The sequence below is a fragment of the Falco peregrinus genome, chromosome 8 (genome assembly GCF_023634155.1).
Source record: "Falco peregrinus isolate bFalPer1 chromosome 8, bFalPer1.pri, whole genome shotgun sequence".
Lineage (NCBI taxonomy): Eukaryota > Metazoa > Chordata > Aves > Falconiformes > Falconidae > Falco > Falco peregrinus.
This window is the reverse complement of record NC_073728.1, coordinates 23,776,630-23,795,957: the sequence shown is the minus strand read 5'-3', so window position 1 is coordinate 23,795,957 and position 19,328 is coordinate 23,776,630. Positions and strand designations below refer to the sequence as shown.

The 19,328-nt window shown below is 37.5% G+C and overlaps 1 protein-coding gene across 4 annotated transcripts in view; it reads right to left on the bottom strand.

The window, feature by feature from the left end:
- Positions 1 to 10,678: 10,678 nt before the first annotated feature.
- The window catches only part of GRB14 (growth factor receptor bound protein 14), a 67,278-nt gene continuing 58,628 nt past the window's right edge, over positions 10,679 to 19,328 (bottom strand). For all 4 annotated transcript variants that reach the window (XM_027782723.2, XM_055812109.1, XM_055812110.1 and 1 more), the window contains 3 exons: positions 19,207 to 19,294; positions 15,449 to 15,542; positions 10,679 to 11,375 (listed from right to left, as the gene is read on the bottom strand). In XM_027782723.2, the coding sequence (XP_027638524.2) occupies positions 11,229 to 11,375; positions 15,449 to 15,542; positions 19,207 to 19,294 (329 nt within the window). In that variant the 3' untranslated portion in view covers positions 10,679 to 11,228. The remainder of the gene's footprint in view (positions 11,376 to 15,448; positions 15,543 to 19,206; positions 19,295 to 19,328) is intronic.

Below are 19,328 nucleotides of genomic sequence, written 5' to 3'. Positions count from 1 at the left end.
AAAACTATTTTTTGTCTGTTAAAGACAAAGTCTTAAATGGGATCTTATCAATATTTGAACATCAATGTATTAACATGAATCCTTGAGGATTCACCTCATAGGTAGATAGAAATAGTAGATAGGTAGAGCTATCAGAAGTTTTGAACCACTATACTATGAAAGAGTATGGTCAACGTATCAAAATCTTTATCATAATTACTGTTTCTATTTGCAAGGTACTGATTTATCTAAAAGTGTCATTAAGTGATTTTCAGCAACTGTTCCTTATTACATCACCCTGCATTACAGGCAGGGAGTCAGAGGAATATATTTTCCAAGAAAAATATTTAAATTCAAGTAGTAGGGAAAACACAGTACTGGCCATTTATCAGAAGATCTAAGGTAACATACACGTTTAAGCATGAAATGCAATTCCTTCCCACACAAATGAAGTATCATAATGTGAAACCTAGAAGGTATTTGCCAAATATGGCAAAATATAAGGAATCAGATTGTACAGACATGCTTTGGATATGAACAGTAGCCACAAAAATCCCTACCTACTCAAAACGAGGAACACACACCCCACCCTCCCAAAATGTTTCTTAATGTCCAAGAACCATTCCAGCCCAAGGTCATGTCCCTTGCTTATCTCCCTCAATCACCTGCTGGCTTTTTACCATCTTCCCATGCTCTTGTGGTGGGGTTTTCCGTTATTGATCTCCACCCACACAGAGCAGACCAAGTGAATCGTTCCTGCTCCTGCATGGACGAGAAAACAAACCTGAGGTCACAACTAGTTGTTTCATGTTCCTCGGAGTCTGCACACACAGGGAGAACACTCAAGATTCTGTACCAATTACACTCCTCCACACTGGGTTAATATTAAGTACCTACTTTACCAAAACCAACTTAAATATGTGTGTACCTTGAATGCGCTCTGACAGAAAAATACTGAGATTATCTGAGATCTTCTTGTCCTCACTGTGAAGACTTCATTGTGTGTCCAGATACCATATGACTAGAACAAGAGAACCTCTTCACCAAGACTAGTGCTGGAGCCAAGAGGTTTAAAATTACACTACTATTCCCAGGAACAGAGGTTCTTTGCAAGAATACTGTACAGAAGTAGTCTGTGGACAGGTCTTTTATTTTTTTTTCTTTAAAAAAGAAAATTAAATTATTGAGCTTCTTTGATGCTTTGAATCATTATGTAATGTGTGCATTTTTAAAACCAGTCATCTGCATTAGGAAGTCTGTGACATCATGAAAGCTTCTTTAAAGTACTTTTTAAACTGTCCCAGTTATATATGTGAAAAGAAACTATAAAAATCAGAATGAAAGAACAATTCTTAAATTAGTACAAGGGCAGAGCAACAGCTTTTTTCAAAAATGGCTTTTATGCTGAACATGTTTGCAGTTTTCAAATTTATGGGTGTAGCTGTCAACATGTATATTCACTTTTAGAATATCGTCCTGGCTTAATGAGGTCTCCTGGAATGATTTCTTTTAATAAAAAGTTAACATGCTTACATATGTGGTTTCCACCTTTCTATTTTTTTTTTTTTAATATATACACTACTCTTTACCAGAGAGATCACAGCAGTTTACTTAAACTTCCAGTGAATTCAGCTACTTCAACACCTCAAAGTCAGGCAGCTCCCAATGAAAGTTCCAAGTAACAATTGTCATAGCTAACTTAACAACTATAGATCCATATCTTCAGCATAAGAAACCTAAGCCAGAAAAAGAGTCTGGACAATTGCATTTTAGTTACAACTACATGCCATCGGCAAATGGTGCCACATTACTAAATAGAAATAAGACTTCTTACTAGTCTCTCCATCTTTGGTCGAGCATCATAACTGCAGCACATACTACATGTCTACCTCACCTCTGTCTGTCTCACCATCTCTCCACCTGTCTCCATTTCATGCTGTTGTTTCCGTTAGGCAGGGAGTAAGAAGATTAGATTCAGGAAACAAACACATTCACCCCTCAGAACAAAACTTCTCCTGCAACATCAGGATGCTCAGCAATGAGTTCAGAGTTATGATTTTCAAACTCATACACATCCCTGCAAGAATGCCTCATAATCATGGGTCGAACAGATTAGGACTCCTCTCCCTCCCCAAGCAGCTGAAGTAGCTGTTTTCAAACTTCTTCCCTTCCATTTCATCTTCTTATTCACTCTCCCACTTTTTAGTGTTTCTCAGGGTTCAAACTGACACAGCCTACTTGGCTAAACTGCCATAGTGCTCTAGCTTTTACTTGAAGCTTGTTTCCTCCTACCTCTTCATCATCACAATTCTCTTCTTCAGGAGCTCTGCATTTGTTTCATTTTCTTCTCTTGAACTACCCCCACTCTGATATGCTATAAAAGCAAACCACTTCACTATAAAGATGTTCAGTTACCTCATGCCTGATTTTTTTGTCTGTGCAACCTAGTATAGCAGAATTTCTCCACCCCACATTTCTTTACAAGGATTCAGCATAACATCCAATACATTTTCCTCTTTCTGTTGACTTTGAAAGCTTCCTGAACAGTAGATGTGCATTAATCCATTCAGTTTTCAGTACTATATTCAGAACCAACGCTTCTTCCAGATTACGTCAAAAAATTGTTAAAATGAACTGCAAGCCAACAATACTCTTCATATAGCTAAGACAGCATTTTCCTCTTTTCCGTAGAAAAAAAAATTCTAGGAGGATAAATAACTGTCCAAAAAAAAAAAAATTCAAGGGGAAAGAGATTAATTTCTGCAAGTAATAAAAGTATAATCTAGAAAGATTTTTATACAAGGGAAAAGTTGAAAACCTAGAAGAATGTCAAAGGTTAGTGTTCTTGCAGCTCCTTTGATTGACACAGTGGTAAAAGCATATGCATTCTTCCCTGTGTTTCTAAATTCATGCCGAGTGATATGGCCTTATTTTAAGTGGAAGTAGGAGCAGAAATGGAATGCATATTTCTGCAGACAAAGGAGCATTTTACTTCATCACAGAGCAACATAGAATTCATTTTTTGCAAGTCCTCATTACCTTAAGCAAAGGGGTAATACAATTCAGCTGTACTGCTTTGCCATGGGGAGGTCCTTTTAAGGGCCACCTGTACTGCTGCTAATCTTTGAATTAGTATGTTAGTTTTATTTCTAGCAAAGAAATAGAAACAATTAGATCATTCCCATAATGCTTTTTAGTTCCTAACTCTACAGTGCCAAGGAATAAGGAACTTTTGCTTCAAAAGTATGATACATCTTAACACATTCACAAGGCCCAGGCCACTTCAAATATAGATTCCTGCAAACATACTGCACATTCTTTCTTTTAAAAGCTTTGGGGGTTTTGTGTTTTTTCTTAAACACACAATACAGAATAATAAGTGCAAATAACATTATCAATGTACAAATACTAAAGAGGAAAAGCATTCTTAATTTTTACTTCAACTTCATATACTGCTCTTCATTTACCTCAAGAATAGAGCTGAATACTTTTCAGTCACAGTGAACCCAGTGACCACAGTCCATCGTTAAATATATCAGCTACAATTTCCACTTCTACACCAATTGAAGTATCACCTTATTACACTTTGTGAATTTCCACAAGCCCTCCAAGTTATTTTTGACATCTTTGACTCTGATCCTGCCAACACTTACACACATTATCTTAAGCATGCTAAAATCCATAGCATTATGCACAGCACACAAACAAGCACATGCATCATTTCAGAAATGAGGACTTCTTTAATTGTTCGGCACAGAAGCACACACTTTCAGATGTTATATGTACAGATTAGGAAAATATTACTCCAATAGCATAACTATTGTGTTAGTATCTCTTCTAAAATTCCTTCCTTACCCTTCCACCCTCCTACACATATCACGTCCTTTATGTTCTCCTTAAATGCCTAAAAATAACTAACTATGCATATGGTCTGAGCACCACAGCCCTACACCATGTAACTGGGGAGTAAGTATTTTGGTTTGAATAGCTGACCTCACATCCATCATCAGAAGAGATTTTTCCATGAGTTATTTCCCAGAACTTCAACATTTAGCATAGACTATAGGTATGGCAATTATAGAGTTCCACACAAATAACAGAATAAAGGGGGTTTGTTAAAAATGCCAAATAAACAAATCAAACCCCTCCCCAACCAATGAAGTCTTCATGTGTTTTTGTCTCCTACCTGTATTATAAAAGATTTGAAATTACATATTTACTTTCCCTCAGATTAAGGGTTTTTCTTCATATTAGACAGTTTTTGCTGACATTAAAAACCAATCTAAATTTACGATCCCACCTAGGAACACATCAGCCTACCCCATATTCAGGAATACAAGAGCGAGGACTCAATCTTTTGTTCAACTTCAGCCATGAGGAGAAAAGCAGGAAGCACATCATTCAACGTCCTCTCAATTTGTTCTACCAACTTGCTTACCCTAATTGATAATCTCCTCTGCTCCTTCTCTTCCCTAAGTAAGTAGCTGGCATAAAATAAAGGGAAGCCGAAACACATCTGTGAAAAGCAGTGTTTCAACTTAGCTCAGAGCAAGAAGAAAGCAAGGAAAGTTGCATATCTGAGTCAACACACCTCCCATAGAATAAAGAAATGGTTTCCAGGACTGCAGTCTACTAAGGAAGTTCCTAGGGCACAGTCTAATTTCACACCGTCAAAGAGGCACACCTGCTATTTTAGATAAAAAACAGACGTTTTTACTTAAACTTGTCCTCCACAGTGAGATCCCAGCTATGCAAGTTCAGTGGTGCTGGCAATACAGACACCTTCCTTGGGTCTCGCCCCAGTTCTACTGCCTTCTACAGCCAAGGCTTGAAACACACACTGCACTTTACATAAAAAGCCTAAAAAACACTACACAGAGCCTAGTATTTGAAGATAAAGGCATTCTATTTTATAAACAGAACAAAAAGCCCAACATAACAGGTATAAGACAATCTCAACCCCATGCTTTTGTACCCCCTCCTCAAGGCCCTTGTCTCAGAACAAAAGCACTATGCTTCCAGTGCTGACCTCAGTCTGCTGCACAACATACCTCCTCCAAACACACACACCTACTAGTCAAACCCAGTTCACACCTATTTATTAAGAACAACTTGTTAACTTTGACCATCTCCAGCTGGCAGGGCTCATCAGCCTCACCTGAGGGGCAACTTTACCCTCTGCCTTTCCAAGAGGCAAAGGGCACCTAGCGGCACCTGGGCTTTTCCTGCACCACCTTGCACAGGCCCTCAGCTTCTTTCAGGCCTCGTCCACAGCAACTCATGGCCAGGGGTCCCTGGGGCTATTGGCCATGGTCTTCAGTGGTGCTGTGCCAGGCAGACCAGAGGTAGAGCTGGAAGGAGAGGGAGAGAAAAGTACTAGCTGTCCCTGCTGCAGAGCACAGCCCATGAGGCATGCAGCCCACCACCAACCCTACCTGCCCTGCTGGGCGCCAGCACAGGGAGATGGCAGCACGCAGCTCACCCCTGAGCCTCCCCCGCGCCCCCAGCCTGCTCCAGCTCCCAGTGTGCAGCCAGGACTTGTCACCTCCCACACCTTCTCACAGAGGTGTTATAAAACATCTAACATTTCACATGTGCAGACACCAAAAGCTCACCAGGACACCAGCCTCGGCTAGCGCCAGATCCATGGGCTCATTCCAGGCTACTGCTGGTTCCCCACCACCTTTCCTCTACTCCGCTCTACTACTACTAGGTCCTCTACTGCTCCTACACTGCCATGAGGGTTTGCTTCTCTCAGGGAGGTGGAAAGCAAAAAGCCAGGCCCTAGGGCCACCTCTCTGCTACAGCTACTCCCTTAACAGGTGATAGAGTCATTTATTTTCTTTGTCCCATGGGAGGGGAGGACAGGCCGGGCTCCTCCAGAGCTGGCCCTACAGCAACAGCAGCAGGCTGCTCCTTACTCACTGGAGGGTCCACCTGCCCCCACCCCCAGGTCTGCCCAGCTGTTGCCCTGGGCACAGCTGTGAGGATGCAGGCTCTTCTCATCACCCACCTCACACATATCAACTTGAAAAACCAGCATGAGGGACAACAGCCCCTCTCTGGGAAACTTTGCCTGGCATTCATCATGCTGCCTGGCAGTTCCCTGGGTGACATTAATGTAGCTGAGGGGTTCCAATGGAAATCTTGGGGTTACTGGCAACCCTAAAGTCCAGCATATGCTTAAATGTTGCAGCCTCATCTTGATATGGTTTAGTTTTAACTGTAAAGTTTAGAGGAATCATCTGCATTATCAGAGTTAATCACATGAAGTTCTGTTTTCAAAATATGACTCACTGGTGGATAGAGTTTTCCCAAATTGCTTAAAAGATTAATAAAATAATCAACTTAGCAGAGGGGAAAAAAACCACAAACTATTCCTGTAAGGAAATCACTTTATTGCCTATACATGTGAATGAGCTGTTTTAATACTCAGGTTCGCTGCCTCCTCTGCATTTAATCTCTTCCCTTTTATGTCCTACTCTGATTTTTTCTAAAAGACTTTCAGGCTTTTTTAAAATTAATTATACAAATCATTAGTATTAAAAAGGTAATATAATGGTTTCAAGAACAAGCTTCACAGACTATCTGCATATTTAATCATCTCTGCTAATAAATTTTTAATCACTCATTGAGTTCAGGTTCTTGTCTTGAAGCTTAACTTGATAACAAACCTAGCAACTGGTAGAACTAATTGGTACAGAGTAAGTGAATAATTTATAAGAGGAAAAAGCGCTGGGTGTTCTGGAGGTGTGCAGAGACCACAAGTCACAGATATTTCTGGGAGAAAGCAGGAAAACAGCGGCTGATTACAGGAATTTCATGATACACTGCTGACATCCAGAGGCCAACAGTCAATACTGTTCACATATGTGAACCAGGCTGTAAAGCACGCTGTAAAGCCAGATTCATTAAGTTTTAAATATTCATGCATTTCATTAAAGTTAACATTAATTGCACTACCATACACATTGATTATGCATAGCCCATAAGTGTTTAACCTCTGAAAGCTTGCAAGTATATTCAAGTAATGGGGTATGTCCCGTCTTCGATGATTTCAGTGAAAGGTTGAAATTAGAAATGGAATGCATTACAGTGCTAAGAAGTAGTAGTCTGAAATATCAGAACAGTAATAAAAATAATTATTTTACTAACCACACAGAAACACTGATGTAAGCTGTAAGTTGCTTTGTATTTTTCAAAAATAATAAAGGTAACAAAAATTATGCATAAGATTTCTAACTGACAAATGCTACATTGATTTGCAAGCTACATCTGTGAAATGAGTTTAAACAGGTAAAGGTAATTGATGTCTGAGTGGCTTCCATTTAGATAAAGATGGGTAGCTTTTAAACAATGTAACAATGAAAGAAAAGGCTGTTCTCTTGAAATAAGCTGATTTGTATCTAAAAATGAGACACCCCAAACCCACTTACACTACAGAATAATTCTACCCCCAGGGGAGCACAAAATGCTACGATTCTTAAACCAGGATGTAACAGACAACATTTGACAGAAATTCAATTATCCTTGAAAGATCCCACTAGTAGTTAGTTACATACGTAATCCTCTTTTATTTAATGGGTTAAAGCTCTCTTTCAAAACATTTAGTTTGATGAAGTCTTGCTACATTTCAAAAAATTCATTAAGTGACTTAATATGATTGTAAGTACAAACACTCAGAAGTTTAAAAATGTCATTTAATGCTGCCCATGCAACCTTAATTCCGGCCGTGTATGTATATGCATTATGAAACACCACTGAATTAACTTTTAATCTCCTTTGAGCCAAGAAGATTTTAAGATTGGAAACTAAGGCACAAAGGGCATGCCAATAAATACAATGCTGAGCTTTAGGGCAATCTCTGAACTTGTTCACATCTATCTTGCAGAGCATACCCCTGCAGGGCTAATTACCCCAGACAGAAAGCTAGGCTTGTACAGTTATACTGCTTCTAGTACCTCCACATGGCAAGCTTAGTTCTCTTCCTGGCACTGCACTGCACTACACAGATACACTTGCAGAATTCTAGAATTTTAAATCTGAAGAAAGTATGACGTGGTTTTCAAATATCATGCTTCAAACCTAGGCACTCTGACACTGATTTTTCATCAAGAAGTTTAAGACTGCAGATTCTGACCTCCCCAAAGTAAAGGTAAAAACATATCACTTCCTTATGTATTAAAAAAAGACCTCTTCAAACAATTTCAATTGTAATTTTTTATAAATCAGTCCTTAAATGCTCTATTAAGTACATATGACATTGTCCACATTTTGTAAAGAAGCAAAGTACTGGAGACAGATAGACCGGCTTGACCAAAATAGTACTGATTTCTCCCTGAGCTGTTAGCAACTTCTGATTAGCCAATTTGCTTTGGGAAGGTGGGCACAGAAGTGTAGTATTCCTAATCAGAAGCTACAGTTAACACACAGAAACCATTTAAACAGCATTGCCTACAGCCAGAAGCCACAGTTAACACACAGAAACCATTTAAACACCATTGTCTACACCCTCAGAGAACCTTGTGGTCAGACATGTCCTGGGTGGCATCATGAAAAACCTTACCATTTTTCTGACAAGAAAATGTTGGTTGCTAACAAGGATCTTGCAAATCATGTCTCAACCACATGTACCATTTAGCATGTCTTAAAGTAATTAAAATATCAGAGGTTTGGTTTGGTTGTTTGTTTGGTGGGGGGACAGGGACAGTTTGGTTTTGTGGGTTTTTTTAACATGTTCAGACTTCCTCCTCCATGCTTCTTCTTTCAGAAATATTTAAACAAGGAGGTAGCCGCTTAAGTCATTTAAATACCAAACTAGACTTTCTTAGTTTTTCTGGTTTTATTTTTATGGCAGAGTCATGAACAACTGTACAGTTCGGGAAAGGCATGTACATCTCTGAAAAAAAAAATAATGTTGTGTTCTCAGCAAGATTTCAATTAAAAGAGCCATCAAAATGCAGAAGGCAACAATTTACACAGTAAGAATGCTTTGAATATTTGCCTGTTAAAAACTTTCAAATGTCCAAATTTGGGTGGGGTGGGTGTGGGGGTGTGATATTGAGTTTTGGCTGGTTTTCTTTCAATTTCACTTGTGGAAAAAAAACTGAAAAAGCAAGCAAAGATTCTTGATGGTTGATGTCTCTCCACCACATAACATAATCCCCACGTTCTCTTTACTTTTCTCGTAGGTCCAAAAGTGACAGCTACTCAGTCACCAGACAGCTTCTCTACCAAGCACGCTAGCAAATACATAAATACAAATAGAAATTATGGCAAAGCTTTCACATGTCCAGGTAGAAATGGAGTACAGTAGACAATTTGTTTCTTTTGTCAGATGATCAATAAACCAGGGATGCAGAGAAGAATGTTTCTCTCTATTCTATCCCAATTTCTGAAATAATACTAGGCCTGAGAACTAATCACATTATTAAATCAAATCTGAAGAGGCTTTAATTAAAACTATGTTTTTGTAATTACAATCTGAAATTATATTCGAGGTTTAGGAGGTAAATTTATTAGATTGTGAAGAGTTTTACAAGGCATTCCTAAAGTAATGAGCTTAGGCACCACATATGTTGCATCTTTGGTACACGTTATGAAGAGTTGCTTTTTTAATGAGCTTTAAAAACTGTATTTGCATACCAGAGGAAAAGGTCAGTGATGTGTGGATCAAGCCAGTAAATTAAGCATCACAGCATTATGTTATTATGATTGCCGTCCACAGGCACACAATAACAAAACCATAGTAGTTACCGTACTATTCTAATGTTTCCATCTACACAACCTTGTTGGCTTATGCACACTGGCACTGCAGAGCCTTGGGTCCATCTTACTCCATCCCTTGGCCAGGCCTCCTTCACCTTCCCTTCCACCAACTCGTACAGCAGAACAGCTGTATGTCTGACAGTCAGAGAATCAAAGCAAGCACAGAAAGAAGGGGCCGGATTCAGTGTGATGGCCCATCTCCAAGAAGTACCTCGCCCTCCAGCCTTTACCCCAAGTAAAGATACCCAAGGCCAGGTCCTGAACCCTCATAACAAGATCAAACCTATTCGACAGCAAAGCATCAGGACAGGGATGATTCTTTCAAGCCAAGCCCCATTCCACTCGAGTCTTTGTTCAAGGATGCAGCAGTATCACTTCTCTTTCAAAACACAAGTATCAAAAGTATTTCTAATGCTACGGTCCAACATTTGACTTGGTCTACTGTAACAGGGGTTTTTAGCTGAAACATTAGATGTTTGGTTATCTCTAAAGATTGGTTGACTGGTAGCTATATTGAAATTTTTATTCTGTTACAAACAACAAAATAAGCTAGGAACTGACTGCAAATACACTCTCAACAGGTTTGTAGCAAAGAGTAAAGTTCACTGGATTTACCTTTATTTGTAAGTATTGTAAATTCATAAATACTATAACATTACCTTTATTTTTTAAGGGCAATTGAATTTGATTCCCTCCCCAGCTCCCAACAATCCACCGTATTTAACAGGTTTCTGTATCCCTCTGTCTTTTGTTAGAGACTGTAGGTATAAAGTAAACCATGTTATGAGCTACATGATATTTTATGCATGTTTATACATATCATAGCCATGTAAGTTACACTCCAGCTCTGTATAAAGATGTAGATTTAGTCATTAGAGAAAAAAAATCCTTTAAAATATTATAACAGTAATAGCACAACTCAATACAAATAATCAGTGATAAGTAGTTTTAATGGATTTTTCACTTTTTGTATGTGATAATCCTCAAAGTAGCATTCAAAAATATAGTGCAAAATATTTACTCATTTTATTTACAAATAAAATATGCAGTTCAGCTTCTTATCCTCACCACAGTTATAGTTATCCTTCTATGTGATTCATAGAAATTATGAGAAACATTTGAAGGGACAAAAAGTTAATTTTAAACCTAAGAACAAAGATCTTTCCCTCAGTTATATTTTTGTAGAAGTTACACAGTATTTTTTCTAAATTGTTTTAAGTTGAAAGAAAAGAAACCAAAGAAGTCCAAGACAACACTAAAGAATTACATAGGAAAGGTTTTTTAAAACCATAGAGTTAATTTTGCTGTGACAATCACAAAGCAAAGTTCTTATCTATATAGAATATAATTATATTTTTTCAGCCTAAACATAAAATCTTTACAATGTATTGTTATTTCCCTTCTTACTACACAAATTGCCTTTAGGGGAAAAAGTATTCTAACATCTTCTCTTCCCTCTGATGAAACAACAGATGCTTTGGTTAAAGAGCAATTCGTGCGCAATAGTGTTTTAACTTGCAAGGCAATACTCCTTTATTAAGTTGGTAGAATTCCACTAGCTGGATGAGATCAGTAAATCTGGTATGACCATCATCAAGGGTATAGAATAGCTTCCCGTCATCTTCCAACTGTAAAAATGGAAAAACAAGATAGAATAAAATCCTCTTTTGCTATGGTGTTGCCTCCTGATTGAAATACTTGTTTAAGAAGTCTTCTTGTAGACCAAGACATTCATAATCTTACTGAGAGAAGGAAAAATAAAATTATCATTCACAGCAAGATCAAAAATAAACAGCAGGAAAAACAATGCATTCTTTAACTTCCCCTTTGAATTAAGTACACACCTAAGAGGAAAATATGGTTAAATAAGTATAGGACTATTTTCTCTGCACTAGCATTACTACTTTATGCATTTGCTGTGGAATGATAGTTGGAGTTAATATGAACACTGAGTTTTTACAGAGTGACAAGAAACAACCAAGTTTCAACTTACCCGTAGATTTCAACTTTTGCTCCATTCTCATTATGTGTAACTGCTACGTTTTGTATCATTTATTTTGTAAGGTGCACTGAGGCTACACACTAGTGCATTGGTGTACTGGATGCTATTTTCTACAAAAGAAACCGCCCATGGCAAAAGTAACATGCTTGATGCAGTAGCATGGTCTTTGTTGTAGGAGAAAGAACTGCTGTGTCTCCAAATGCATGTATTAGTATAAATACAGGAGAGAAAGAAGAAACTGCATAACATACTTTCAACTTTTAGATGCTTAAAAACTTACAATTAGTATTTCCGTATTCTAGGTTACTGAATGTTAGCTTGTGCACAATTTGTAGTGCACCGCTGACTATACACTTGCTCGACTTCCTCTACTGCTGATATGTCTAATATCAAGAAGTTTCAGTGCAATAGTGACTAATAAGTATTGATGTAAATTAAATAGTTTTTTAAAAATCCTTTAACTACTTTAAAAAAATAAAAGGGAAAAAAGATATTTTATAAGATTGAGAAAGTAGTGAACAGAAGATCCTGAAGTAGTGCTAGCATAGAGTAGCAGATGGTGTACTAAGGTAAGGTGCAACTATCCAATTTGAGTACAGAAAGGGAGAAGATATTAATTAGCTCTCTTACCTGTAATTAAGATTTCTCATCTGAAGCAGCTGTTTAACTGCTTATGACTCCTGGTTATTCTACCCCTTTGTACTATGTCTGGAAGTAGCTTGTAATTTCTTTATTCTCCGACTTCAGTCAATCCAGGTCAAACACTGCTAGTTAAGGAATTACCAGTGTGTGCATGTGTAAATTCCTGTGCTCCAGCCAAGAACCTGAACCTATCGGACTTTTCTTATGCATGCAATTTTCCTGCCAACACACTGAAGACAAGGAAGAATTGACAATTCAGATGTTTGTTGACTGGATTTCATTTTTAGTTTATTTTTCCCCTCCAAGTTAATCTCAAACCTCAAAGTGAATACCAGATAGATTGCTAATTCTAAAGCAATCAATATTTTGCAAAGTAAAAACTCATGTCAAGTTTATGTTGCCCGGGAACATAACATCTTCTGCAAGCTAAGAAGGCTGTTATGAAAGAACATCTATTGAAAAAAAGCATCTCCCAGGAATTCATATAAATTATTCTTCTTTCACATGGACTACAGAACAGCTAATTTCAGGATAGACTACACTGAAGTTAACTTCTAACAGCTCAGAGCAGTAAGACTGAAAAACACATTTAAGCTATCAAGTTCTCCAATTTTCACACTATGGGATTGCAAATGTATCCCAAAGGTTTTCTTTTCAATTTTTTACAATCAATTCCCTGCCACCCACCTGCAATACCTGTTGTACATGTAACCAGTGTTAACATGATGGACCTGTTACTGTGGGGGAAGCTTGAACTGGCAGGCTGCATGCCCTATCTGAAAGGAGACATTTTTAGATGCAGTATAACCTGAAGCAACATAAAATATAAGAGAGCAATAATTCATTTAGACACTGAATGATTTTTGACTTATAAAATGACCTTCTAAATGCCATTTATTTATTTATTTACATTTACTAGGAAAGTTTATCTTCTCTTCCTAATGACTGGAAAAAAAAAAAGAGTTTAGAAGAACAGTAGGATTTAGAGTTCAAAAAGGCAGCCTTGATCTCCAATAAGCTACCAGCTTACTGCAGTAACACAAAATGCTTTGTTTCTTAGAAATTGATAACTTCATTTAGATCAGCAGTAACTGGAAGCAAAACCTTTTCCCCCTCAAAAAATACTTTTCTGAATTTCTTGAAGAGTATTGTTCTAGCAAAAGCAGAGCATGAATTAAGTCAGGGTATTGAGAATGGCATGAGGGTACTGAATGTGACTGGAAATTAAGACAGAAAGGAATTGAAATATGCCTATGTTTGGGGAACCAACAGTTTCCGTATTCACAGTCTCTTTGGATCAAGTTCTCATTACAGATATTTTTTTTCCTGGTAACTAGCATAGGATAAATTGCTTTACTTTAAAAACAATAACAAAGTTTTCCTTTAAGCAAGACACGTTTTGCACTGAAGTGGTACATGTCTTCTAGACCATCAGCATGGAAAAATTGACCCAGATCTGTAGACCGTCTATGGCAAAATAAAGAATTCCTGATTCCTCCAAAGATCTTATAACAGGACAGCAAGGTTTTTGGCATGTGTGTGTGTATGATTAATTCCTCAAATGCACTGCTTACATCTGCAGAAGAACATTAGAATTGACAGGTTAGTTTTTTTGAAGGGAAGAGGAGAATCATCCAGCTCAGAGGAAACCAAGGATAACTGCAGCTTCCTGCTACATCTACTCTTAGAGAAGAGAGGGTGTGTTTCCTGACAGGGAAAGAAAAAGTGGTCTCTTAAATTTGAGACTTAAATGACATCCCAACGAAGCAGAATCATACAATATTAGTATGGAGTTCAGGTTTTCTAAACCACACAACAGTTATTCGAAAGTAAATACCAGAAGCAACTATAGTCAATAGAGGCAGAGAGATCTTATAGCTGGGATCCTGATCACAGAGCATATGCTGATGCTCATATGGGATCCAGGGCATAGCTATCACTATTTCGGACGAAAGACTCCTCCACTGATTGTACCTATACACAATGAAAATACTGGGTAATTCTTTTAACTAACGTTGACTAACACCTTTGCACCTCCCAAATAATGCTTCCATTTTGTTCTACAGGAACTTTTTTAGGGGAGGATATCAGCTATAAGCCCTTGGTAAGGCATACAGAAATTTGGTGAATGATCATAGGGAATCTCCAGATCAGAATAAAAATGATGCCACTATACTCATTTCTACTGAGAAACAGCAGAATCTCCCGAAAACCAGTAGGAAGAAACATGGAGCTAAAGCATTATGTGGTCTGGAAGAAAGGTTCTTGTGAAGAGAGAAGAAAAAGCTCTAGTTCTGCTCAGTTATGTCAAGCATCTGTAGCTAAACCACATAATGCTTAAGTGTCTCTCATCTCAAGAGAAGCAGCCTGCAAAGAAAACAGCATAAACCACCTCTGCAGAGACTGGAAGTGATGGGGGAAGCAGGCCATTCTGGCAGGAGAACTGGGTGATATCTTCAGTGAAAACTGATAGAAATATGATTTCTATTCAGGAAATTTCAGCTTACCTACAAGCAACTGGACTAAATAAGAATATAATTTTTGTTAAAATTGACTCCCTGAAGGAGACTTGGACGTGAATATACCACATCGACATGAATTAAGAAGAGAGGTCAGCAAAAAATGTTTTACTCCAACCATTGAGAGAAACTGTCCTGAACAGATGAGTCAGTGAGAGATACACACACACATTGTAGACAGTCCACCTAAACAGATAACTAAAAAGAAATTGTGCACATATTAAAAAAGTGAAAAGGCAATATGACCTTTATTAATGTCATCAGGGTTGCTTCTATTCCAGTTCAAATAGCTTTGTCTGTGTTTTCAAGACACTTTTTAGGATTTCACAATACTAGTCAAGCTTTATAACAAATCAAACACAAAAGCACAAAAATGTTCAACTCTGCTCATGAATACTACTTATTTTTAGTGATATGGGTATTAAGTTTACATCTTTCACATAACAGCAAAAGAAAAAAAAAATCCATCAATATTCTACCACAATTGTTCAGTTGTTTTCTTTTTGAAATGTATAGATAAACCAAAAGATTTACTTACTGGTACAATTTGAAAATGCTTTATTTTTAATCCATGACTCAGTGACAATACAAATGTTTTGGGGTTACTTTGGCTATCACGTACCAGGAATACCCTAAAAGAGATTGCAAATTTTCACAGTAAGATCACTCTGGAAATCCTTTTGTAAAAATCTATTTAAAACTGTTGTAAATTCACTATAGCAAATATTAGTGAAACGCAAAAATAATAATAATTAAGTTATAGTTTTAGTCAGTATTTCTTTGCAAATGTGTCACAGAAAATACTTTTTCTTAAATTCTTCCTCACCTTGTCTATTATGTGAAAAATATGCATTCTCAGAATAAATGACACTGTAGGCGTTAGTTTTTACACTGCATAGAATTACAATGCATCTCCTCATGCAGAAAAGCATGCTCAAAGTTAGGCCTTTGAACAAAATTTTTCTTTGGACTCTGTCAATTACCTAAATCACAAGCATTATAGGGAAAATTCAAAAGGTAGTTCAACAGCAAGTTTTCAGAAAAGGTAATGCAAGACATACCAGAATGGTTTTCCACATCTGGCCAATAAATGCACACTTGCTTCTGCACATTGGCAAAATTCCCACTGAGACAGAGCTACACTCTGATCACATTATGGCACCATTATTCAAATCACAACACTCTCCATGGCCAGCAGCGTCACTGCAACTAGTTCACTGATAACTTATTCCAGCCAGCTTATGGACAGCGATAATTTTGCCATAATCCTGGTAGGATGATATGGTACAGGCAAAGGATGATTACCAGTAAGAGACAGCTTTCATTGAATCACTGGCTTTGGGATATCAGCAGAGAACTTTGGAGGCCAGAGGGAAGTACTTGACCACAGCTTTGTAGTTGAGAGAGCCTGAACTGTTTGTACTGTGCAGGTGTGGAACAGACACAGCTAACCAATGGACCAGAGAAAGCAAACAGAGGCACAGCCTCTAGTAAGGGTGCTCCTCTTTCAGGACACAAAAGACGGGAAAGATGGACTTCCAGGTATCAACCAAGTGAGCGCTAGTGGCCACCTACTTTTGCCTAATTACATACCAGGAATGAGAGCACAACCACTACACAAAAAGAAAGGATTTCAGGAGAAGAAATCAGACAAAGATTTACAGTGGATTTTCACTAACAACATGGATCCAAACTACTAATTCCATCCTCAAAGTTTTTAAGAGTTCTGTATTTACAAAGTAAGAAAATACCTGGAATTAAGCAATTTGGAATCCATAATCATTAACATTTCTATCAAAATCCACATACAGTCAATTTCTGAGCTCTGAGAGTAATTAAGTTATTAAAGACTGGTAACTGCCAACTCAGCATAAGGCTTGTAAGAGCGCACAAGCACAAAGACGTCTCAACAGACTCAGGCTCTCCTAACAAGCTCTCTCTCACCACCTAGTGGCCTTTCACCCTCTCCAGGGCACGAATAAAATTTTTCAAAGCACAGTTAAATCCTTTCCATACACTTACATCTTTTATATGTTTGTCATTAAGGAATGGCATTTCATTTTATTCTGAAAAATGACACTATAAGAATGTTCCACTTTGCAGGTATCCAGTGGGGTCTCTACACCCAAATACTGGGATCCACATTACACGATACATAAAGCAATCATATTGGATAGGAAAGAAAATACAGGTTGATTAGGATTTATGTTCCCATTCATCCATTCTTTTAAAGTCCTTTTTCTTACTTTTTTCCTGTTTTAACAGCAAAAATAAGCAACATTTGTTCTCCTTTGCATAACAAGATCTTTACTTTTTTCTAACTTTCTCACAATAGACCTACTTTAGTTGTCAAAGAACTTTTAAAACTTGATTATGAAGAAAGGGTTGCAGTTCACCAAATCTTAGAAATGTTGATTGGAAGGGAACATTTTAGATGTGTTGGATGAGTCAAAACAAATGCTTCTTCACAAACTTATAAGGAAATTTGTGAATGACATTTTGTCATGGGCCTTTTGGTAATCCCATTCACCAATCAGATGTTGATCAGTTTGCAATCTTGTCAACTTTTTATCACTGAAAAGTCTTCAAATGTCCTTTAGGGGATAAAGTATGAAATCTACAATATTACTACACAAACTTCTTTAAGAAAGTTGGTTTTACACCAGAACAGTAGATGCAAACCTTAAGATTGTTGCTGTCCCTGATTCTGTTAGTGGGTTATCTGAGTACTGACACTACTGTAAATCCTTTATCTTCTATAAGCCATCATGAACAGCATATTTGTTGGTACATAATGGTATTACAGAGGTCCTATGACCTCTGTCATATATGCAGGAGATCTTACTGCTTGGGATCACCTTAAAAGGCTCAACATGGATTATTTTCTCTGCTCCCATCTCCAGCCTCCAGAAACTTAGATCTTATTATTCCCATGAAAAACTTCTGTATTTTTGGTGATAACTCATTCTTTCAGCCCATCAAAAAGCACAGCATTTGTCACATGCTGTAATGTATTGATGACTTCTTTGCAAGTCCTGAATATGTTTCTGACAGCATATGAACTCTCATACTACCATGTTCTAATCAATTCTAGACAGTCCACACGAGAGTGTCATCTTCACTAAAACCACAATGCATATCTATGAATAGAGCTAAGAATATAAAACAATACTGTACTGAACTAATGTTAGCAAGGTATGCAGTTTCTCATCCCAAACACCATTCCTCTTTACTCGCCAAATCTGCTGGGTTTCATTTAACAGTATGCGTGCGTGCCCACTGAAATACATTGGAAGTTTTATCAGCCCCAGAATGATGTACTGCTCAGAAATACATGTTGGATTCACTCCCATATCCCATCTCTCTCGTGTAACAAATGCAAAAATTAATGCAGAGTACAGAAACAGTTTCAGGATGATCAGCCAGGCTTAAATACAAGACCCCTGAAACTAAAAAAGAAAAAGAAAACATACAGAAGGTGAAGTCCAATTAGCCACCCTTGCTGAGTATGGCTGGGTTTGTCTCCTTCTCCTTCCCTAGAACCCTCTCTGCAGATGTAGAAAACAGTATTACAGTATACTTAATCTAAACCTGAAAGAATTTAACCAGTAATGTGATGTTACAGGTACCTAACTTGAAACAGATTCAGAGCAACTGAAGACTTTTATGCAATTACTCATTGAGCTAAGGAGGCCCAAGTTTACATTTAATACAGGAGTAAGTATAAAAATACAGAAATGAAAAACAGGAGAACTTGAACATAAAATACCTACTTGATTTGTCATTTCTAAAAGTTAATAATTAAATGAGAGAAAAATAAGTCTTATCCTAATGTTTACTGTTTACCATTAAGGGATAATGCAATTTTTAGTAATTTCATGAGGAAAAGTATACTTTTTTCAATTGCTGTGCCTGCACAGTTCAGCTTAGAAAAATGTTTTCAGCCTTTCTATCATTCTTTCATCACTAATAAGAGATACAAAAGACACTGGTGCCAAAGTTGACAGTTTCCAGAGAATATTGTGCAAATACACAGCTCAAATGCCTGGCTCGGAGTGGACATAAGTAATCGGTCAGTGACAGGATCGAAGCATTAGATCACTACTTTATTGCTTTCACAAGATATAAAACAGAAACCAACTGATCCTAAGACAGCCCTATATAAAATAATGTTTATTTCTATTAGGTAACTGCAAAATCTTCCTTCCTCCATCTCTCCCCTTGAAGTAGTATGTGAAAATACAAGTTGTTGACTATAAATGCGTCTCAGAAGAGTTACGTAAAGAATTAACTTACCCATCTACAAGTCCATGCTGCAAAATAAGTCTCTGAGCCTCTTCTCTAGAGATTTTATGATGAAACCATGACTGAGATCTGTGTATAGCTGTGGAAATAAAGATCTTAAAAAAACATTTTGT